The sequence below is a fragment of the Ailuropoda melanoleuca genome, chromosome 2, assembly GCF_002007445.2.
Source record: "Ailuropoda melanoleuca isolate Jingjing chromosome 2, ASM200744v2, whole genome shotgun sequence".
Lineage (NCBI taxonomy): Eukaryota > Metazoa > Chordata > Mammalia > Carnivora > Ursidae > Ailuropoda > Ailuropoda melanoleuca.
This window is the reverse complement of record NC_048219.1, coordinates 142,877,283-142,899,398: the sequence shown is the minus strand read 5'-3', so window position 1 is coordinate 142,899,398 and position 22,116 is coordinate 142,877,283. Positions and strand designations below refer to the sequence as shown.

The 22,116-nt window shown below is 47.1% G+C and overlaps 1 protein-coding gene and 1 long non-coding RNA gene across 3 annotated transcripts in view; one reads left to right on the top strand and one right to left on the bottom strand.

Moving 5' to 3' along the window:
- LOC117801098 overlaps positions 1-22,116 on the bottom strand; it is a 63,587-nt gene that overhangs the window by 18,754 nt on the left and 22,717 nt on the right. The window lies entirely within an intron of this gene.
- Positions 1,597-16,782, top strand: CHRNA1 (cholinergic receptor nicotinic alpha 1 subunit). The gene is made up of 9 exons (XM_002920237.4): positions 1,597-2,025; positions 7,280-7,425; positions 7,527-7,571; positions 8,810-8,919; positions 11,417-11,612; positions 12,089-12,326; positions 14,868-15,091; positions 16,048-16,287; positions 16,614-16,782. The coding sequence occupies exons 1-9, from the start codon at positions 1,983-1,985 to the stop codon at positions 16,743-16,745; spliced, it is 1,374 nt and encodes a 457-aa protein (XP_002920283.1). The 5' UTR covers positions 1,597-1,982; the 3' UTR covers positions 16,746-16,782.

Sequence of the window (22,116 nt, the reverse complement as noted above, 5' to 3'; positions counted from 1 at the left end):
AGATGTGGAATATACACACATGAAATATTAGTCATAAAAAAGAATGACGTCTTGCCATTTGCAATAATATGGATGGATCTAGGGGGCATAATGCTAAGTGAAATAAGTCAGAGAAAGATAAATAACATTCAATTTCACTTATATGTGGAATTAAAGAAACAAATCAACAAAGGGGAGGAAAAAGAGACAAATCCAAAAAACAGGCTCTTAACTGTAGAAAACAGATGGTTACCTGAGGGGAGGTGAGTGGGGGGGATGGGTGAAAAAGGTGAAGAAAATAGTACACTTACCTTGAGCACTGAGTAAAGCATAGTTGTTGAATCACTATAATGTACACCTGAAACTAATGTTAACACTCTATTAATGATACTGGATACTTTATTTTTTAAAAAAGATTTTATTTATTTTTGAGAGAGAGAGTGAGCACAAGCAAGGGGAGTAGGGGCAGAGGGAGAGGGAGAAGCAGACTCCCCGCTGAGCATGGAGCCCAATGGGGGACTCGATTCCAGGACCCTGAGATCATGACCTGAGCCGAAGGCAGATGCTCAGCCAACTGAACAACCCAGACACCCTATACTGGATAGAAGACTCGAACAGCATGGATGTGCTCTGCTGAGAGAGCTTGTGAGTCTCAAAATTTCTCCTCCCATTTCATTTTCTAGAATTCAGTCACATGGCTCCATCTAGATGCAAAGAATCGGGAGGAAGGATGTATTTTCTGGCTAGGCAGTCAGAGTGCAATACTCTGGAAAGGACAGAACCAATTTTTTAGTGGACAGTGAGCTGATTTCCCACAACTTACACAGAAAAAATATAAATAATGTCAATGTGCAGCTCTCGCCTGTACCTTCCAAGCCTTTTCTCTAATGATCTGTTTGGACTCACCAGAATGGGCGGATTTGTCAGGATTCTGTCCTTGGACTTGAGATGAGGGACCTTCCTCACCTGATTCAATTTGGGAAAAAGGAAGGAACGGGCAGGGTCTCTTTAAACAACTGCTTCCTTCCCTGTTATGGTAAAAATATTCTTCAGACTGAGCAATTACCAACTGCTGACTTTTAGCGTGGTGGCTGTTTTTTAACAAAGAAATTGAAAAGCTGAACCACTCTGCTCTTTGCTTCCCTGAGTGAAAGTAGGCAGAAGATGGATGGAAGAGAGTAGGAGCCTGGAACAAATGCTTATGCAGTGGGACACTTTGTCGCTAATTACGCTTCACTTGAATGACAGTACGTGGGAGGTGGGCAGTTAGCTCCAGCTAATGGCGCACCATGGGACAGGTACTGCCTGACACAGAGACGGAGGAGGCTGGAACAGCCACTCCAGGGGCCAGTAAAACCAGTTTTATGGAAGAAGCCGTCTTTGTTAAAAACCAAACCCAACCAAACGTGGAATTCTCCGATAGTAGATTCAGCACCAACCACACTCTTCTCAAATTCATTGGGCACGAAAGCCCCATGCATTCTCAGTGTAGAATGAACCAGAGCAAATGAACCGCCCTGTGTGTAGAATGTGGACTTCTGTGATGACCAGCGTCTTACACAAACAGCTGACGATCTACTCAGACCTAGGGACCACGATCCAGATCAATCCACATAGATGAGGGTCTGGTTTATACAAAAAGGAGGGGGTTGCTCACCATTCAAAATAATTCATTCCCTACTCTAAGTTGTCTTTTCTGTAAATTAAACCTAACTCATGGTGCATTTAAAATACAATGCACTTCACACTCAACTTGTCAAGGGTACAGCAATTATGTAAAGTGAGGCACCCTGTAATACTGTTGGGCCCTCAGCAAGTCCCTGGGCTCCAGGGCTCTGGGCAGCCCAGCTGTCACTGCCACAAACAGGTGGTGTAAGACAATAGCTCCACAGAGCCGACTCACTCTCCAAGCTCTCTAGCAGCCAAGCTTCCAGCCAGAGAGGGCTTGCGAGCGGCACACAGGCCATCACTCGGACACCAATCCACAGGAGCGCCGACAGCCCATGGAGCCCTGGCCGCTCCTCCTGCTCCTGGGGCTCTGCTCAGGTAAGTGCCAGGGCCGAGGGGCTCTCCGGTGAGGCTGAAGCAGCAGGCGTCCCCAGAGCAGTATGCTGCTTCTTGGATGGGAACACACAATGGCCGGGCTTCATCACCCTGGGGCTCCTCTGTCGGTTTCTCACTCTTGTTGGCTTGATTTGGTTTGCGGATAAAGATTTCTAGTTTGTGTTACCCAGTGAAAATGGGAGCTGCCTGGTCAGAGGCTACAAAGTAGAGGTGCAGGTCCCTCCCGCCATCAGGCGGCGTCGCCTCACCCATATGATCAGATCCAGCGCCCCTGCTACCACCAGGGCAGCTCTCAGAGTGGAGCAGCTGCAGGGACTTAGGGCGGCATCTTACAATGACAGACAATTTGGAGAACAAGTCCTTTTACTGCTCTGGGAGCATTCTGGTAATGAAGAGGACTGATTGACAGCTGCATGTGCTGGAGAGAGAAACCTATTAATAATTGTAACTAAACTCTTTCCATAAGAGATTAAATACTTGGTAATTTTTTTAACTTCTGCAGTTAAAAAAAAAAGGTCGTATGAATGCACTTCTGCCTACTGTTTTACTATATGTAGGTTTGGGTTGGAATTGAAACTATAAAACCTTGCACAGCCCTTGACCTGCATTCCCCTCTGGAATGTGTCACCACACAGCAGCTGAAACGCTAGCCGTAATCCCAAACTTCCGGTGGGGGAAGTGGGAGATGTTTGCAGATGGCTTCCTATGAAAGTTTACTGGTGATATCATCTCACCTGAGAAACAAGACGGCTGACATGTTGTGATTTCTCTTCTCTAATATTGCTCTGACACACAGACCTTCTGGGCAAAAAAGGTAAAGAGCTTTATTATTAATGTTTTTCAAGAGCAGAGTTCAGGGAAATAGCCTAAGATCAGATAAATTACAGCCTGGGGGATTTGGACTCAATCCAACCAAAACTGGCCTGTGGCGGTGGTGGCGTGTGTGTGCACACGTGTGTGTGTGTGTGTGTGTGTGCACGCGCGTGCATGCGCCTGCAGACACTACACTCAAATGAAAATTCTTCAGTGATATGCTTACACATAAAAATCCTTAAACGATCTCTTAGGACACCAAGGACCTCTGGAAAATGCATGGTTACCTATCTAAAAAGGTATGTGATCTCTGTTTAGAGCAAACGTAGAGTTTCCTGGTCAATTCACACAGGGGCCCGTAGAAATGTAGAGCTAGACGAGGCAGTCCCACAACTTTAATTCGCTATTACGGGGAAACTGAGGCTGAAAGACATGAACTGACCTGCCTGGAGTCACTAGTTTACAAATGTTGGAATGTGATCAGTTGGAGACTGTTTATGCTGCACCCAGTCAGAAAACCCAGCCTGAAATTGCCAAAGGTAGCAAGAGGTACAGCACCAGGTGGAGATAAGAATTACCCAAAGTGTATGGTGACTAACATAACATAATAAAAAATAATAAAAATTTAAAAAAAAATTACCCAAAGTGACCGGTAACATTGCAGAATTCCTTTCACCCAATCCAGCAGGCTGTTCCTCCATAAAAATGCAAATTGAGCCAGTATGGTACAAAAAGAACACTTTGAAACTGTGGCTGGTTCAGTTCTTTGTGGCCAAAATTCTCATTCACATCAGGGACACTTTTTCTTATGTTAGCTTACCACATAATGATCTCTGTCCTACTTACACAGCACTTTTGATTACAACCTCTTCCTCTCTTCCATCTCTGGAATCCTAAGTACTTCCCACTGCCGTTTTTCTTAGGGCATATTACTTTCCAACTTGTTCCTAGCTATTTATGTAAATGACACACGCCAATCTCCGTGAGGGTAGAAAGATAGGCTACATATCAGATTCACCTCTGAATATCTCAAAGCTCTTAAAGCAATGCTTGGCACACAGTAAGTGCTCAATAAATACTTGATGAATGATTAATGTTGCCACCGTCTGAATAAAGATTACCCATATGATATTGCCGAAAAGAAAGACTTTGACTTTGTCTGTATGTTTATCAATTTACACCATCTTTAAGAAAGTTTTTACTGTAATTCATTGACTCCATGAAGAACTGGTCCAACTATCCAGAATTCTGACTTCAAGTCCTGTATGTTTTCTCTCACTCTGCCCTGCTTTGGGGAGGAAAAACGAAACCACCACCACCACACCATCACCACCAAAGAACTCAATCTAAGAAATGGAGACCTCCACAGAAATTCCTTAGAGATGCATTACAGAAGGAACAGGGTCTCTTGTTACTTGTGAGACTGAGAGAGGAGGAAGCGAATGTCACTGGAATGCTGACGAGGCCTGTCTCCCCGTTCTTCCCCTTCTCCCTAGTGGACCATAGAGTTGGCCTGCATAGTTTTCCTGCTTTATAATGTGGACCATCTGCTCTGATGCTCTCTAGTATGTTCTTCCTGTCAACGGGGAATAAACAGTCACTTAAAAGTAAGCAGCCCAGCAGTGCCAAAGCAGTAGATTCAAACTCAGTGGCCAAGGCACTCGGTGACCCATGCCAGGGTCCTGCCCCCCACCATGGGTCAGGAGGGGCCCAGGATGGACAGGGATGGAGGACAGAGGATTGCCGTGTTCCAGGGACTCAATGGACAACACGCCGCCTTGAAGGGTGTCAATGCAAGGTTTGGGCGAGATGTTATGTGCAAGTGCTTCATGGATTCTTTTGGGTTCAGAAAGTTTGGGAAACTAGAAATGAGGTAGGTGAGGTCAGGGGTTCCATACATAGAGCCCAGGAAGGGCATAATGCAGACATTTAGGCTATACTGAAAGCTTCAAAAATCCAAATGGAAATGATACATTTATCTTTAGGGACGTAGTAAAGAGCACAGACCCTGGGGTCAGACTGCCTGCATTTCTAGTTCCACTTCCAAATAGCTGGGAACCATGAACACATGCCTCAACTGTCCAAATGTCCATTTTCTCACTTGTAAACTAGGGGTAAAGACTTATCTCATAGGACTGTTGTAAGGATTCAATAAGATAATGCAAATACAGGGCCATCAGTGAAGCTTTACCAACAAAATACACACTTTGAGAAGACGAAAACGTTTCAACTCATTGCATAACACCGGTTATTTCAAGACGATCCAAAGTTCTGGATGTGAAATAGTGGTTGAGAGCATTGGCGCTGGGCTTGAATCCTGACTCCACCATTTATGAAATCTGGACAACTCACTCAACGTCTCTACGGTTCAATTTCCTCCTGTGTAAAGTGAGGACACGAACAGTACCTACCCCACCCAGTTATGAGGATTGGAAGAGTTAGTTCATATAAAGCACACAGAACAGTGTCTGCCACATAACAGTTCGATATGCTCACTATTATTTTTATTAGTTAATAAAAGTAGAAAAAGGAATTACTTTTTACTTAATTATTTTGTTGACAAACTCTTTCAAACTGAGGATTCAAGGAGAAAAACAATAAAGAAAAATAATAACCTGTCTTAGAGGCAATAGATTAAAACTACTGGGGAAAAAAGGAAAACATCTCACTCATTCAATTTTTAAAGTTGTCTTGGCCAAAGCGGAAGTTATGTGGCTTCAGCAATAACCTGCGGAAAGGGAAGATCTGGTTACGTGCATTAGGGCAAGTGGATCGTGTGTCTGCTTCCTCTCCTAACCCTGAACAGGCAATCCCCAATCCACGTAAGGCTTAAGTTACAAAGACCCTTCATAAGGCACTTGTTGGAACTGGGAACGCTTTTTCTCATAGGAATAATGCTAGGTGCAGTGGTGCACTTTCCAGGACAGCCCACAACACACTTATGCTATCTGCAGTTAGTGCTGGAGCAGAGTGCAAAATGGCAGGGCTCCTTGCAAGCTCTGCCCTAGCCACAGGACCTTGGACAAGTCTTCCAGCCTCTCGGATCTCAGGTGAGAATGCTGGTCGGCCTGCCTCACCAGAGGCTGGTGAGAACCGTGTAACGTGCGACACAAGAGTGCTGTGGGGTCTGAGAGTAGTAGATAACATTGCTCAGCATCCTGAAGGAAAATGTAGTAAAGATTCCTAGGAGTCACTCATGCTCCAGATAGTAGCCCCAAATCCAGGTCAGAAAAGGACATGATTTTTACTCTATGTAACTTAACAGGGATGTATACTCACAAGCAGTGATTTTTTTTTTTTAATTACAGGAAAATACACATTACATAGAATTTGCCCTGGAAAAATACACATTACCTAAAATTGCCATTTTAAAGTGTATGATTCAGTGGCATTAAGTACATGCAATGTTATGCAACCATCACTGCTATTTAGTTCCAGAAAATTTTCATCACCCCAAAAGGAAACCCTGTCCCCATATACCCATTAGCAGTTACTCTCCCTTCCCCTGTCCCCTCAGTCCCTGCTAACCACTAATCTGCTCTCTCTGCGGATTTACCTATTCTGAATATTTCATATAACTGGCATCCTAAGATATGTGCCCCTTTTGTGTCTGATTTCTTTCACTTAGCACCGTGTTTTCAGGGTTCCTCCACGTTGTAGCATAAATCAATACTTCCTTTATGGGTGAATAACATTCCACTGCATGGACATGCTACTTTGTTCATCCATTTATCTGTTGATGGGCATTCGGGTTGTTTCCATCTTCTAGCTATTACGTATAGTGCTTCCATGAACAGTGGTGTACAAGGTTCTGTGCGGACAGTTCTTTGGGAATATGCCTAGGTGTGGAATCACTAGGTCAGATGGTCACTCCGCATGTAACTCGTGTGCCAAACAGTCTCCAAGAGTGGCTGCACGGTTTCACATTCTCACCAGCAACATATGAGAGCTCCACAATCTCACCGATATTTACTGCTTTCAATTTTGAGAATTCTCGCCATCCTAGTGGGTGGGAACTGGCATCAATTTTTGGCTGTTCACAGCACTTTGAGATCTGAGGCCGGCCAACCTGAGATTTCATTACCATGATGAGACCCTGAAACATGGAGACAGGCTTTTGTGTGGACTTTTTTTCTTGTGTGTGTGTATCTAGCAAACCTGATTCCAGCCACCGGCTGTGTTAAGGAATGTCATCTGTTCAGAGCACAAATGTCATGGTAATCTGGCACACCCCGCTGGGAAGGGACCACACCAGCAGCTGCGACTGGAAAGGGACTTAGGACCATAAAAGCTGCACTGGGAGCCCTTCAACACGGGGGCCTGTGTGCCTTCCGTTCGCTGCTCACGCCTCAGTGACTCATGTTAGTCCGGGTGGAGGGTGGGGAGCAGAATCTGACGGTGTGTGTGTCATTTGCTGTCCCAGCTGGCCTCGTCCTGGGCTCCGAACATGAGACCCGCCTGGTGGCGAAGCTATTTGAAGATTACAACAGTGTGGTGCGGCCAGTGGAAGACCACCGCCAGGCTGTAGAGGTCACCGTGGGCCTACAGCTGATCCAGCTCATCAACGTGGTGAGACAGCAGCACTCGGGGCTCCCCACACCACTGACCTGGGGCCCCCTCGCTTCTGCTCCCCTCCTTACCCCTAAAGATGCGGTCGTATCTTTTTTCAGGATGAAGTAAATCAGATTGTGACAACCAACGTGCGGCTGAAACAGGTATTCAGCTAGATAAGTACACTGATGTCGTTTGTATTCACCCTGGAATCGAACCTGGGCGCAGAGGGAATCCATCTGGGTATCAGGGATGTATACCAACATGTTGCACGTAAATATTTCAGTGTCATGGCATTACAGATCATACATGTTGGGGGGGTGTGTGTTTTATTTTGTGCTTTGCTAGGCTACCGTAAACAACGCCACAGACAAAGAAATTTATTCTCTTGTAGTTCTTGAGGCCAAAAGTCCAAAATTAGGGTATCAGCAGAATTGGTTCCTTCTGAGGGCTCTAAGGGAGAATCTGCTTCCAGGCCTTTCTTCTTTGCATATAGTTGGCCAACGTCATGTCCACAGGGCGTTGTTTCTGTCTTCAAATGCCTCCTTCTTTAAGGACACGACTCATGTTGGGTTAGGGCCTATCTCAATGACCTGATTTTAACCTAATTACCTCTATAAAGACCCTGTCTCCAAATAAAGTTATATTCTGAGGTACTGGGGATTAGGACTTCAACGTATGAGTTTTGGGGGAGACGTGGTTCAATTAGTAACATTGCGTCATCTGAATGGGCTGCATTGGGCATATATTACTTTTATAACGTAGGAAAAAATATAATACTTTTAACAGATGATGTTGGTGGCTTGAGGGAAATGTGCACAATAGGGTCATTCTCTTCTTCTGGGGGGGCAGTGTGGTGTGGTGGTTGTGCCACCATCCAGTGACATAACTTGGGGTGCCTTTGTTTACTCATCTGTAAAATAGGGCCAACGGACACTCTTCCCTCATAGGGTTGTTGTGAAGACGAAATCATGGATACATGTAAAATGCTCAGAATAGCACGGAGTCAGCACTATAGAAGTGTTTGCTAGACTGAAAGCTGAATTCTGAATCAAACCTTTTTTTATTGGAGCACAATTTCTGTCAATATCCGAACTATCATACCATCAGAACTCTTGATAACCGTAGATATTTATTTATTTGTAAAGATTTTGTTTCTTTATCTTAGAGAGAGAGAGAGAGAGAGCGAGCAGGGAAGAGGGGCAGAGCAAGAGGGAGAAAGAGTCTCAAGCAGACTCTGTGCTGACTCAGGGCTCAATCCCACAACCCTGAGATCATGACCTGAGCCGAAATCAAGATTCGGTTGCTTAACTGACTGAGCCACCCCAACACCACTTCATAACGTTTGATTTTAAAAAAATGTTTTTAGCTCTTTTTATTAGTGAAATGTCTTCATTTCTAGCAATGGGTGGATTACAACCTAAAATGGAATCCAGAAGACTATGGAGGTGTGAAAAAAATCCACATTCCCTCGGAAAAGATCTGGCGCCCAGACCTTGTTCTTTATAACAAGTAAGCCAAACAGACAAGCTGGGGAGGGGGACATTCCTGGGGCAGGTGGAGCCCAAGTGCCCTATCGGAAGGGCTGCCACTCTCAGTACGTGTCTCACCACGATTCACATTAAATAACCCTTAAAAACCAAGAGCCAAGTTGACATGCTAGGGGTGCCATATGGTGTCTCATGTTATGAATAGAAACAATTATCAGAGCCAAATTGAATCGGGGCTGTGGGGTGGGGGACATTTAATCCCTGAGAGCTCCTGAAGGGTGGTATGGCAACTATCCAAGGAGCCCAAATTCATATAATTGAGTTCCTTGGAATTAAACGCCCTTCCTACCAACAGGTCAGAACCTCCTGGGGTAGTTATCCGTCACGTCCTCACGGCATCCTGAGACATCATGTGCTGCCTATGGCCAGGAATGCCTGCGTCACCCATCCACTGGGCTCCGTGACAGACTGCATGTTGTGAAATTATAATGTGATGCAAGACACTCTGGTTTAATGACAGGTTCATTATCATACGCCCTTCATTTGTCAGGGAATGTTCATTTCAAAGAGCGTCCTTCCCAGGCAGGAGCATCCACCATCGGCCTGGAGGATTTGCGGTCTGACAGTCTACAGCATGTGTCTGTGCGAGCGGGCTGCGCCTTCTCGCACAGTGACCAGGAAGGGCAGCAAGGGCTTGTGAATGGAAAGGACACCCTTTATGGGCCACCCTCCTGCTTTGATTTTCTCCTACATATTTCCCAATGATACCTGAGATTCAAGCTTGAGCCCAATTAGCCAATCATTTGTGTAAACTTTTTGGACAAATATGCTGATGGAGCAGAGTGTCTCTTTCAGTAAGTTTCTCTTCCAGTAAGAATCTAAGAGAAGCAATTAAAGTCCTCGGGTCCTCCTGACAAGCTCGCTCGGGAACGCAATGGTGGGGAGAGAACTCTGTTTTTACTTGCTTATAGAGACAGGTCTAGATAGATGTTCCTGCGGCCCTCTGCTCTTTGGGGCTCTTCTGGGAAGGTCCAAAATCACACAGTTTTCTGGATAGAGCCCCATCTCCACCCCAGGGAAAAACCAGTGGAAGAAAATCTCTTGATTTATGAAGTGAGGCACCAATATATGCCGTATGTCCCAGAAAGTCCCCCAGGGCAGACCCCACCCACCTGTTCAACACCTATTCTAATACCTCTGGCCAAGGCCCCAGGACACTGGCAGTTTGAGGTCAAGTGGACTGTCCACTGAATAAGGCCTACAGAAATGGCTTGTTATTTTTTTTATTATCTACCATGGTGGATTATTTATTAATTTTTTAAAGAGATTTTACTCATTTATTTGAGTGAGAGAGAGAGAGAGCACGAGCGGGGCAGTGAGGGGCAGAGAGAGAAGCAGGCTCCCTGGTGAGCAGGGAGTCTGACATGGGCCTCCATCCCAGAACCCTGAGATCATGACCTGAACTGAAGGCAGACACTTCACCGACTGAGCCACTCAGGTGCCCCTCTACAACGGTGGATTTTTTAAATGAGAACTTAGTGCCAACATTTGAAAATTGAAAAATATCATATTAAACTCTGGAGTTCTAGTCTCTGTAGAAAAATCCCTTATTCAAAAGCATTGAAACTGTGGACTTAAAAAAATCTAGATTTCCAGCTTCTGAGGAAGAATCCCAATATCTGGCAGCATCAGGCCTTCCCTCACAAGAGGACTCCACAGCAAAGCCGAGTGGAGCCTTCCTTAGAGGAGAGAAGGCTCTCCCCTCACCGCTCACTCACCTGCCTGGCCCTAGAGGCATCTGAGTTTGCGACTCCACCCTACTAAGTTCTAGATCTTTTTTTTTTTTTTTAAAGATTTTATTTATTTATTGGACAGAGAGAGAGACAGCCAGCGAGAGAGGGAACACAGGCAGGGAGAGTGGGAGAGGAAGAAGGAGGCTCCCAGCAGAGGAGCCTGATGTAGGGCTCGATCCCAGAACTCCGGGATCACACCCTGATCCAAAGGCAGACGCTTAACGACTGAGCCACCCAGGCGCCCCTAGAGAGTTCTGAAAAAGGAAACAGAGCCCTTCTTTAACCTGCTTACCACAGTAAGCAGTCACTGGATGTGTTTTTATTTAAAATTCCCATTTTTTTCCCAGTTAACTTTCAAAGTATATCGGGGAAGGGAGAGATGGAGATTAACATTACAAATACTACTGAGGACTGGGAAGAAAATATCTGGTGAACAGTGTCACCTGTTACTTTTTTAAAACTGTAGATTCCTTGGTTCCTCCCCAGATATTCTGATTTAGTGCTTACTTAGATGGTGCTCAGAAATCTATATTTTAAACAAGCACCCCAGCGCTTATCAGACAAATTTGGGAAACATTGCCATGAATAAAAAGTGACACTGCCCGAATGAAAGCATCTATAATTAGCACCTGAATAATTAACAGCTGTCTCCCGCTAACATCCCCAAGCAGAACTGAAGGCTCATCCGTCACTTGGAGTCATGTTCCTCTTTGATCCCAATTGCAGTGCAGATGGTGACTTTGCCATTGTCAAGTTCACCAAAGTGCTCCTGGACTACACTGGCCACATCACATGGACACCCCCGGCCATCTTCAAAAGCTACTGTGAGATCATCGTCACCCACTTCCCTTTTGATGAACAGAACTGCAGCATGAAGCTGGGCACCTGGACCTATGACGGCTCGGTGGTGGCCATCAACCCGGTAGGTGCCAACCTCACGGGGTGGGGCTGGAGCGTCATCCAGCTGTCCAGCTCTGCCCCTCCAGAATCACAGGCTCTCCGCACCAGTCAGACTCTCGGGGATCATCGAATTCAACGGTTCTATATGTGCACATGAGAACCACCTGGGAGCTTTCATACAGTCCTATGCCCCGTATGCCCTGTCTCGGACCCAGGAATTCTGGCTTTATCAGTCTGGGGTGGGACTAAGGCACCAACATGTTGCAAGTTCCCAAGTGACTCGAAGGTGTGGTCGACATGGAGGATCCCAGGAGTCCAAACCCCCCTTGTTTTATAGGAAAGGACTCTAAGCCCCCAGATTGGAGGTGACCCCCTGGGTGCCATTCCAGTCCCAACAGCACTGGAATATGTTGCTTTATTACAGCTGAGTCTGAAACCCACCCCTCCGCAGTGGGACACAGCCGGGTGGGTTTTCAAAGTTTCATTTCATCTTCTCAGGAAAGCGACCAACCAGACCTGAGCAACTTCATGGAAAGTGGAGAATGGGTGATCAAGGAGTCCCGGGGCTGGAAGCACTGGGTGTTCTATGCCTGCTGCCCCTCCACCCCCTACCTGGACATCACCTACCACTTTGTCATGCAGCGCCTGCCTCTCTACTTCATCGTCAACGTCATCATTCCCTGCCTGCTCTTTTCCTTTCTAACTGGCCTGGTGTTCTACCTGCCCACGGACTCAGGTGGGTGCCGTTGCCGTGGTGGCTGCTGCTGCTGACGCGGACAGACCTCATGCTGCTATTTTGGGGAAAACCAGAAATAATCATGGGCTAATAAACAAATACAGGCAGACAGGCCCAAATCATCATCCCTGGGAGGACGCATTTACTGAGCGGCCACATTCAGGGGTGAGTCACTGTGGCGAGAGCTCACAGCTGGAGCACACTACGGGGCAGGCAGAGCTGGACATGAGCTCCGCACACAGAGCATACACCGCTCTGTCTAGTTAATGTGAATAACCACCAATACCTGCTTGCTGAATACCTACTGTGCACCCAGGAACGTGCTGATTAAGGCTTGGGTCACAGACATTCCGCGTGTCACTTCCCCTATGAAGCCACTGGCCATATACTGATTAATCCAAGTCTTGCCTCTTTTGCTCACTGCTTGCCACTTGAAAATAGCTTTTGTGTGTCTGTTTTCCAGATGGCAGTATCTTTATACACAAGATCATATTTTCCAAGTGGCAATTCTTTCTCACATATCAGCCTAGGCAACTTTCTTACCTCCTATGGGTAATCACATCTGCGACATAATTTCACCAAATACCAACAATCCGCAGAACAGGGGAAAAGGGTACATGAGTGCCTGCTTGAAGTCACCGCTCATAAACAATTTAGGGCAGACGAGTAGGGAAAAAGAAAGGTGGTACAGACAGTCCTCAAACTTAAGACAGGTAACAATAATATCAAAACGATAAACACACACACACACAAATCTAAATCCAACTTTCCAACAAGGAAAAAAAAGATTCATATGCACTCACTCATTCAACATATTTGTTGAACAGTTGTTATGTACAAGGCTGCAGTAGAGAATAAGGCAGGATTTGCCCCACAAGGAACGCCTGGCTGGCTGAGTCGGTAAAGCGTGTGACTCTTGATCTCGGAGTTGTGGGTTCAAGCCCCACGTTGACTGTAGAGATTACTTAAAAAAAAAAAATCTTAAAAAAAAAAAGAGTTTGCCCCACAGAACGCACGTTGTACTTATGGCTGTATTTATTTTTAAACAAATGATCACAAACACAGATTTTTTTCAACTTTCTAATCAAATGAAACTTCTTATAGTGAAGAGGGAAAATGCCAGTCAGGGCAAGATGGAAATGAATCAGAGTTTCTGTAAATGTGAAATGGTTTATGCTTGAAGAGCGTTTAGAACAGTGAGAATGCTTGATAAATGCTAGCTCTTATTATCATTATTATTAATCGAGAAATTTGATATAACTTGATCAATATTTCGTATTTATAATTCTGTCCTCTTTTTCACTTTCAAAGACTTTCCTCCCCACAAAGTAGACTTCTAAGTAGGTAGAATTGGTCGCTTCTTGTTTGCATCCACTCTCTATCCTGTAGATACTTGTAGCATCTGGAAGCATCCGGTATGGGAGGAGAACAGGGCAACACAAGAGTTTCCCAAGACAAACATCAAGATCAGCCCAAGGAAAGTCCCTTCCAAAGGCTCTCTAACTGCATCTCAGGTGGTCAGTCCCCACAAAAATATTCCAGTACCATTCAGCCCTTCCCTCCTCACTTGCCATACCAAGACTCTAACAGGGAATTGTTCACCCTGAAATTACAGGGCCTGGTGAAAAGAGGCTGGAGCAGGGAAATCTCTGGCCCCTTAATATGAAAAACAGAACAAGAAAAAAAAAACCCAAATTATCCTCTTAGAGGAATGTGAAAAAGTAAGTAGTTCATCGGTTTTTTCCTTTTCTTGGTTTTGATCCTGCAGCTTCCTCCCATAATGAGAAAATTGCACGTGCACTTCTGGCTTGCCCATTCACCTGCTGGGTAACAAGTAGGTCAGGTTCAGTTCTGGAAGGCTTAGGACATGCTGCTGCAGACAGAAAACTGCCCCCCCGGAGTCTAGCTTGTCACTCGGCTGGGCGTACTTGGTTTCCTGAGTTCCACCAAGCCATGGAATTCTGGGACATAAGATCAAGGAGCCACTGGTCGCCCGGCAGCCTCTCATTGTAATGCCTGCCACTTGCCATTGTCAGCAGAGCCAAGCTGCGTAAGGTCTCATAGGACCAAATTCTGCCCAAGAAACTTCCCCAGCGTCATGCGGGTCACATTGCTCTCACCCTTGGGTTCTGTGGTATGAGTTTGCTAGGGCTGCATAACACACTACCCCAGACTGGGTGGCTTAAACAACAGGAATTTAGTTCTACATAGTTCTGGAGGTCAAGGTGTCAGAAGGTTTGGTTCCTCTGAGGCTTCTCTCCTTGGCTTGCAGGAGGCCATCTTCTCCCTGTGCCTTCACCTGGTCTTTCCTCTCTGGGTGTCTGTGTCCTAATCTCCTCTTCCTATGAGGACAGCCCAGTCATACTGGATGAGGGCCCTCCCTAATCAACTCATTTTGACTTAATCACCTCTCCAAAGGCCTCATCTCCAAATACAGTCACGCAGGTGCCGAGGCTTAGGGCTCCCATGTGTAAAATTGAAGGGTATGACAATTCAGCCCATAACACACGACTGACTGTATTTCTTCTTCATTTTGTCCAGGAGAGAAGATGACTCTAAGCATCTCTGTTCTGCTGTCCTTAACCGTGTTCCTCCTGGTCATCGTGGAGCTGATCCCTTCCACCTCCAGTGCCGTGCCCTTGATTGGGAAATACATGCTGTTCACCATGGTGTTTGTCATCGCGTCCATCATCATCACCGTCATCGTCATCAATACACACCACCGCTCCCCCAGCACCCACGTCATGCCCGACTGGGTACGCAAGGTGAGTGGCCGAGGCCCTGCAAACTCTTGCCCGCAAGAACGTCTCTCCTTCCATGTGGCCAGTGGAATTCTGGCTAACGCTTGTGGGTACTTGGGAACTGAAAGTCCTTTCTGGCGATTTTGAGGCGATTTCTGGAAGGAACTTTCTTTAGCCTCTTTCTAGGAATAAATAACTCATGTAGCCTCCCCGGGCAAAGAAGAAAAACAGAATTAACAAAGCCCACTACCAATTCAAGCTTAAACAATCTCTTTGATTAGAGAAGGTGAATAAATCACTGTCTTTTTATTCAAATGCTGTGAAAATCTTGAGACTTCCGTGTGTATGTCTTCGAATCTCTGAACAGACTGCTTATTTTTTTGCTGGGAAAAATCATCTGCTGAGAATAGAATAAGGGCTAGAGGGAGGGGGCTGCTTGACAAGAAATTGTCACAAAGTGAGTTTCACTGAGGAACTTGGTCTCAAATATTTACATTATTGAAATTTAAAATGTGTTAACGTGTCAAATATGTCAGTTTTTAAATAAAACTTCACAGAGACACTAGCAGAGTAGCTGCTTTGGAGACTTATATATTCTTTTAGCCAGAAAGACCTTTTCTTTAACCATATTATCCCGCTAATACCTGGCTTTGAAAGAAGCCGGTACTTGACAGCCGGGCTGGAAGCTTAAACATCATCGGCTCTTCATTGAGTCCAATAGCTGCACACAGGCTCCCTCCAGTGGCGAATTGCTCACATTACAGAATCATCTCCATTCATAGTAATTTGACAGGCTACAAAACACGCCTGACAATATCCTTGAGAAAATCTAGTAAAGCCCTTTTGTTTTAAGAACAAAGAGGCTAAGGCCCAGAGAAGCCAAATGACTTGCCTAAAGTCACACTGTTAATTCAAAGTCAGAGTTTGATACTTGCCCTGCTGGCAATTATTCTCACGCATGGATTTCTTTTTTATGTTAGGTTTTTATCGACACTATCCCAAATGTCATGTTCTTCTCCACAATGAAAAGACCATCCAGAGAAAAACAAGACAAAAAGATTTTTACAGAAGACATTGATATTTCTGACATTTCTGGGAAGCCAGGGCCTCCACCCATGGGTTTCCACTCTCCCCTGATCAAACATCCCGAGGTAAAAAGTGCCATTGAAGGAGTCAAATACATCGCAGAGACCATGAAGTCAGACCAGGAGTCCAATAACGTAAGTTCCGTGGCTTGAAACCCACACCTCCAGGTTTAAATGATCAAATACTTGAGTGCAGATGGACAGGTTTATCTTGACGGGTAGGCTGGCATTCAAGAGGCAGCTGCTGACCGACGATGTGCCTCGGTGACCACCTCTCAGCCGCCTTTGTGAGCCATTCCATGGTGAATAATCTATTGGAATGATAAGGATCATCATGCCAGCCAAGGGATGTCGAGGGCTTTGAGATCTACAGATTGAGTGGGTCCTAGACGATGCATAACATGAACACTCGGAGTCTAATGACTACCTTAAGGAAATTCTAACACTTTTCTCTCTCCCAGGCGGCCGAGGAATGGAAGTACGTTGCAATGGTGATGGACCACATTCTCCTTGGGGTCTTCATGCTTGTCTGTATCATTGGAACCCTGGCCGTGTTTGCAGGTCGGCTCATTGAATTAAATCAGCAAGGATGAGCACAGCTGAGCTCCAGGCAGAGCAGAGAAAGGCGGGGAAGACAGAAATATCGGTCTACTTTGATGCAAGCTCACTTATCAGACATCTAACTTCTGTATTTATGACTAATGCTAATGATTTGTATTTCCATAAGGTGATGGCCTCAAGTATTTTCACATTGCTTCTCCTTCAATCCTGCTATATCTGCCTGGAGAGTGAACCCTTTCTAGTAATTGAAATGGGATCACTAACAAGATGTATTCATTTCCAAAGGCATCTGGAAGAGTTTTGCCCAGAATAACAGGTTTTCTATTGGTTTGTTTTTAAAATTTTTTAAGCAAAGAATGTATCCTTTGTTTGCAAGTCAGTTTTGTACATACAAGTAAGCGCATCTGCCAGTCCCAAAAAGATAAAGCATTTGATTCAGAGAGAAAAGGAAGCTGTAGAAAGGCAACAGCTAAGTTCTAGAACAGCCAGCAAAATGCAAACTGCATCAAAAACAGGTTTCTGTAAAGCAGGTTTCTAGAGCTGGGAGGTGAGGGAAGGGCTTCCCAGTGAAACGCAGCCCCTGAGTATGCTGCTCAGGGCTTGGGGAACACAGCCAGCTAGTTTCCTTAGCTATACCGAGTGAGAGCCAGGCACTGTGGGAATCGTCTCACGAATGTGGTTTTATTCCTGACTTTCATAATGTCCCTGTTTTACAAATGAGAAAGCTGAACTTGAGAAGCTTAGGTTCATTGCCCAAACCAGCAAGTAGCAGAACTGAGAGTTGAACCCAGACCAAATGTGGATTCAAGGCAGCTCAGGGCTGGTTCAGTTCATCTGCTCACTTGCTCGCCCAGACCCTCCCCACCTGATCTAGGCCATCCCGTAACTCCACTCCGGGTTTTGAGAGCTTCGGTCTTCGTGTCAGCCACCTTTCTGCCCTTCCCAATTAAACCTCCTGCCGTTCCCCCCCCCCCCCCCCCCCCCCCGTTCTCTTTCAGTCCTGTTTGGGGTTTTAGTTCTATTAGTGAAATCAGAAATCTATGCACATATTATTACCATTCTTAAAATTCCAGACAAGTGAACAAGAGAGAAAATTATGTTTCTTCATAGCCACTTTCCGGCCACAATGTCATTCAATTCTGAAGTAGAAAGTGGGCAGCCCTGGGCTCTGGGTGACCTCTCTGATCCCAGGTAGCTTCGAACTACTTCTCCATGGAATTCTCAAGCACAACCCATGGCAGAACAAAGTGCCTTCATTTTAGAGTAAACTCAAGGGAAAACAGTTTGGTGGTTCCTCAAAAAACTAAACAGAGAATTATCATAGGATCCAGTAATTCTACTCCTAGGTACATACTCAAAAGCAAAAGCAAGGACGTGAACAGACAGTGTATGCCAACGTTCACAGCAGTGTTAATCACAATCCAAAAGGTGGAAAGAGCTCAAGTGTCCATCAGTGGAAAAGCAGTATATACATACAATGGAATATTATTCAGCCTTAGAGAGGAATGAAATTCTGATATATGTTACAATACAGATCAACCTTGGAAACATGCTTGATGAAATAAGCCAGACACAAAGGACAAACCTTGTGAAACGGAGGTACCTAGAAGAGGCAAATTCATAGAGAAAGTAGAATAAGTAGCCTGGGTTTAGGGGGAGGGCTGAGTTATTGCTCAACGGGTAGAAATTCAGATTAGGAGTATAGGAAAGTTCTGGAATGGACAGTGGTGATGGTTGTACAACACTGTGAAAGTACTTAATGCCACTGAATTGTACATTTAAACATGGTCAAGATGGTAAATTTTATGCTTATTTTACCACAGTTAAAATAAAGAACGAAAACAATGATTAAACTGTAACCGTCATGTTATATCTGTTTTACCCCAATTAGATGAAAAAAGAATCTGCTACTTGCCTAATCCGGCCTAGTCTCCCAGGACTGACTATTGATTCAGAGAAGAAAGAGAAAAGTCACTTCTGTTTTCCCCATTTTAAGGATGCGGAGGCTTAGAGAAGTGACCTCCCTCAGGTCATAGAGCAATTTGGTGACACACCAGATGTCCTCACTCTGCGTTTGTGCTGTGTGCCTCACATCAAATAACCCCTCTCTCCCCGCAGAGCAAGGCCTCGGGCACACTCCCTCCCCGCCAGCAGAGCCAGCCTGCGTGGATACCATAGTGCTATATGTTTAACTCCATCAGCCCCTAAATACCTGTCCCATCGGTCTGTCACCATATCAAAGGCTTTCCTCTTTGGAATCTCTTCCCTTAGTTCGGCCCAGTCTCCAGAAGACCACTGACGCAATGGGGGGGGGGGCGGTGGGCGGTGCTGGGATCTGTCTCCTCCCAGGGAGGCGACTGCCTAGGGCCGGGCCCACCTGCGCCCGTGCAGCTCTGCGGATGAGCGTGTCTGCAGAGCAGGAGGACTTCCTGGGAAGTGAGGAGGATCCTGCAACTGGGACACGGACAGGTGGGTGTTGGTGGGGGGGCATTTACAGACTGAAATCGGAAGCAGAAACCATTCAGAGCTCAGCTCTCTAAGTCTTCTCTTTTTGTGCCCCTGGTTGTCAGAACTGGGAGATTTTTAAATCAGAAATTATCTTAACATTCAGATGGGGTCATCAGGGAGGGAGTGGGAGGCTGTGTGGGAGGCAGCAGTGTTGGCCCCGGCCACTAGGGACCACAGTGCCATTGCATTCCTCCTGGGGGGTAGTGGGTGCCAGGCAGAGGGGCTCAGACAGTGGCCTCCTTGCCCGCGGCCCGACTGATTCCACCCCTGCCAAGAACAGGGTTCCGTCTTCAAGCCTGAGTTCCCTGCTCCTGCTTCTCAAACCACCACGTTCAAGGGCATTTCTCCCACAGCTACTGCTTGAGTTCTAGCCCCACGCCAGTTCCTGAGCCGCCGCAGCCACTTGAGGTCTCTCCCTCCACTCCCTCCCTCTGCCTCTACCCAAATCCCTCAAGCCCCGCTCCTCAATACAGTCCCTCGCCGGAGGGAAAGTCTCTGCTGCCTGGGCTTTCCAAGTACACCTCCTTGCTGCGGGCTAAGGGCTTTCCCCACTACTACCCACGTTCTGATCACTGCTGCCCAGGGTTATGCTCTTACAGCCCGAGTTCTCCAACTCTTCCCCCCCAAAACCACCGCATGCTGCCACCCACCGCTCCTGTGTTTACCAGTTACCCCAGCATGGTCTCTTCTGCCCCTCTGCCGAGGTCCGACCTCTGTCAGTGCCTTAATGTCTTCCCACCGCCCCTGCCTGGGTCTGTCCTGACTGCAGCGCAAGGTGGGTGTCAATGCTCTCCCTCGTAGCTCTTCTCCCTTCTGCTACCTGCTAATTACCCTCACCCCCCAGCTGGGTGGCTTGGTCTTTCCCCCGACTCCTGCCCTCATCCTCACTGTTGCTGTCACCACTGCTGCTGAAGCCAGGCTGTCGCCTGCATCCTCGGACTCAGGGGCTCCTCGTGTGCAGAGGGGGCAGGCAGGGATGCGGTGGGGCCGGAGCCTGGTGCTGCTGGTGAGGTGCAGCCACAGACGGGGGCAGCAGGGTTCAAGCCTGCCCCCCGGGAGAATCTCTTGCAAGTCAGCTGCGTGGGCCTCCACTGCCAAGTGCAGGCTGCACGTGGGCTCCAGTTTGTTGAGGTCAGCGTGGGCCTCCTGGAGTAGGCGTACATGTCCGCCTCTTCAAGGATGGCGGCCAGGTGGAGCGGCCTGGGGTCCCTGTAATTTTCAGCCCGCAACTGCAGCTTCCGGTTCTCCTCACTTTCCTCTAACTTCTCCAAGCTGGTGCTTGGGTCGGTGTGGGGGATGTGTTTGGGCCCTGAGCTAGGTAGGGGTCAGGGGCTCCTTGGGGCACCCGGTGGGGACTGGAGCTATGCCTGAGCAGGCCAAGAGCAGCAACCCAGTGTGCGCCACGCACAACTTCTGCAGCGTGGACGCCTCCGCAGGTGGGATGCCAGGTGCGGGGCCGTCTGGCGCAGCTCATTCACGCTGGCAGGTACTCAGTGCCAGCCTAGCAGGAGATCCAGGAAGGGTTCGTGCTGATGAATCACTTCTGAGTGTAGTGCCAGGGCCCTCTCTTCAGGGGTGTAGCCAAAGATAAGGGGTGCAAACAACAGCCCCAGCCCGTCTCTGCCCAGTGCTGGTCCTCCCAAGGTCACTGAGTCCTATCCCACCATTCATGCACACCCACAGTCCCCACAAGCCGGTGCTCTGGCCAGGATCCCCCAATCGCAGCCCGTAAGTCTTCTTTTGCATTGGTGGTCTCCGTGAGCAGGGGGCCTAGAGAAGTGGGGAGGAGCCCTGTTCCAGTGTCCCAAGGCTACATAACCAAGTGCCACAAGCTGGGTGGCTTAAAACAACAGAAATTCATTCTCTCCCAGCTCTGGAGGCCTGCTATGAACTGAACAGCTACCCCCCAAATTTGTACACAGAAGCCATAACCACCCCATGTGATGGTATTTGAGGATGGGGCTTTGGGGAATTTAGGCTCAGATGAGGTCATGAGAGTAGAATCTTCACAATGGGATTAGTACTTTTGAGGGAGAAACACTCTCCTTCTCACTGCCGTGTAAGGACCCAGGGCGAAGGTAGCTGTCCGCAGGTCAGGAAGAGGGCCCTCACCGAAGCCCACCCAAGCGGCATCCTGACCTCAGATTTCCAGCCTCCAGGACTGTGGGAAAATCCATTTCTGTTGGTTAAGCCACCCACTCCGTGGTATCTGGTTATGGCAGCATGAGCTAAGACAAGGCCAGAGTCCAACATCGTGGTGTTAATAGGCTGATTCCTTCTGGAGGCTCTGAGGGAGAACCAGTCCCATGCCTCACTTGTAGCTTCTGGTGGCTGCTGGCTGCCTTTAGTGTCCCCTGGCTTGTGGCAGCAGGACTCCACCCTCTGCCTCCATCCTCATGTGCCTTGTTCTCAGTGTCTCCTCCTTTTCTGTCCTTTAGAAGAACACCTGTCACTGGACTTAGGGCCTACCCTAAATCCACGATGATCTCATCATAAGATCCATAACTTGGTTACAACTGCAAAGACCCTATTTCCAAATAATGTCACATTCACAGGTACCAGGGGTTAGGACTGAGACACATCTTTTGGGGCCACTAATCAACTACAAGCATTAAGCAGGAAGCAGGGTGGGAGAGAGTGGCTGTGGGAAGATGGGAAATCCTTCCAGGAAACCCCGGGGGGAGCCAAGTGTGGAGAGGGCATGCCGAGTTAGACTCCTGCAACCTCCCAAAACAGACTCAGCACTTCACCCCTGCACCCTCAACCCACCACCACTCCCCTCCCCCAACCAGGAGAGAATCGAAAAGCAGCTGAGCCAACGCATGGTACTCTGTGGCCTGCTGGCCCTGCACTGGTCATTTCAAATGCCCAGGAGAGAACAGACTCTGCAATCTC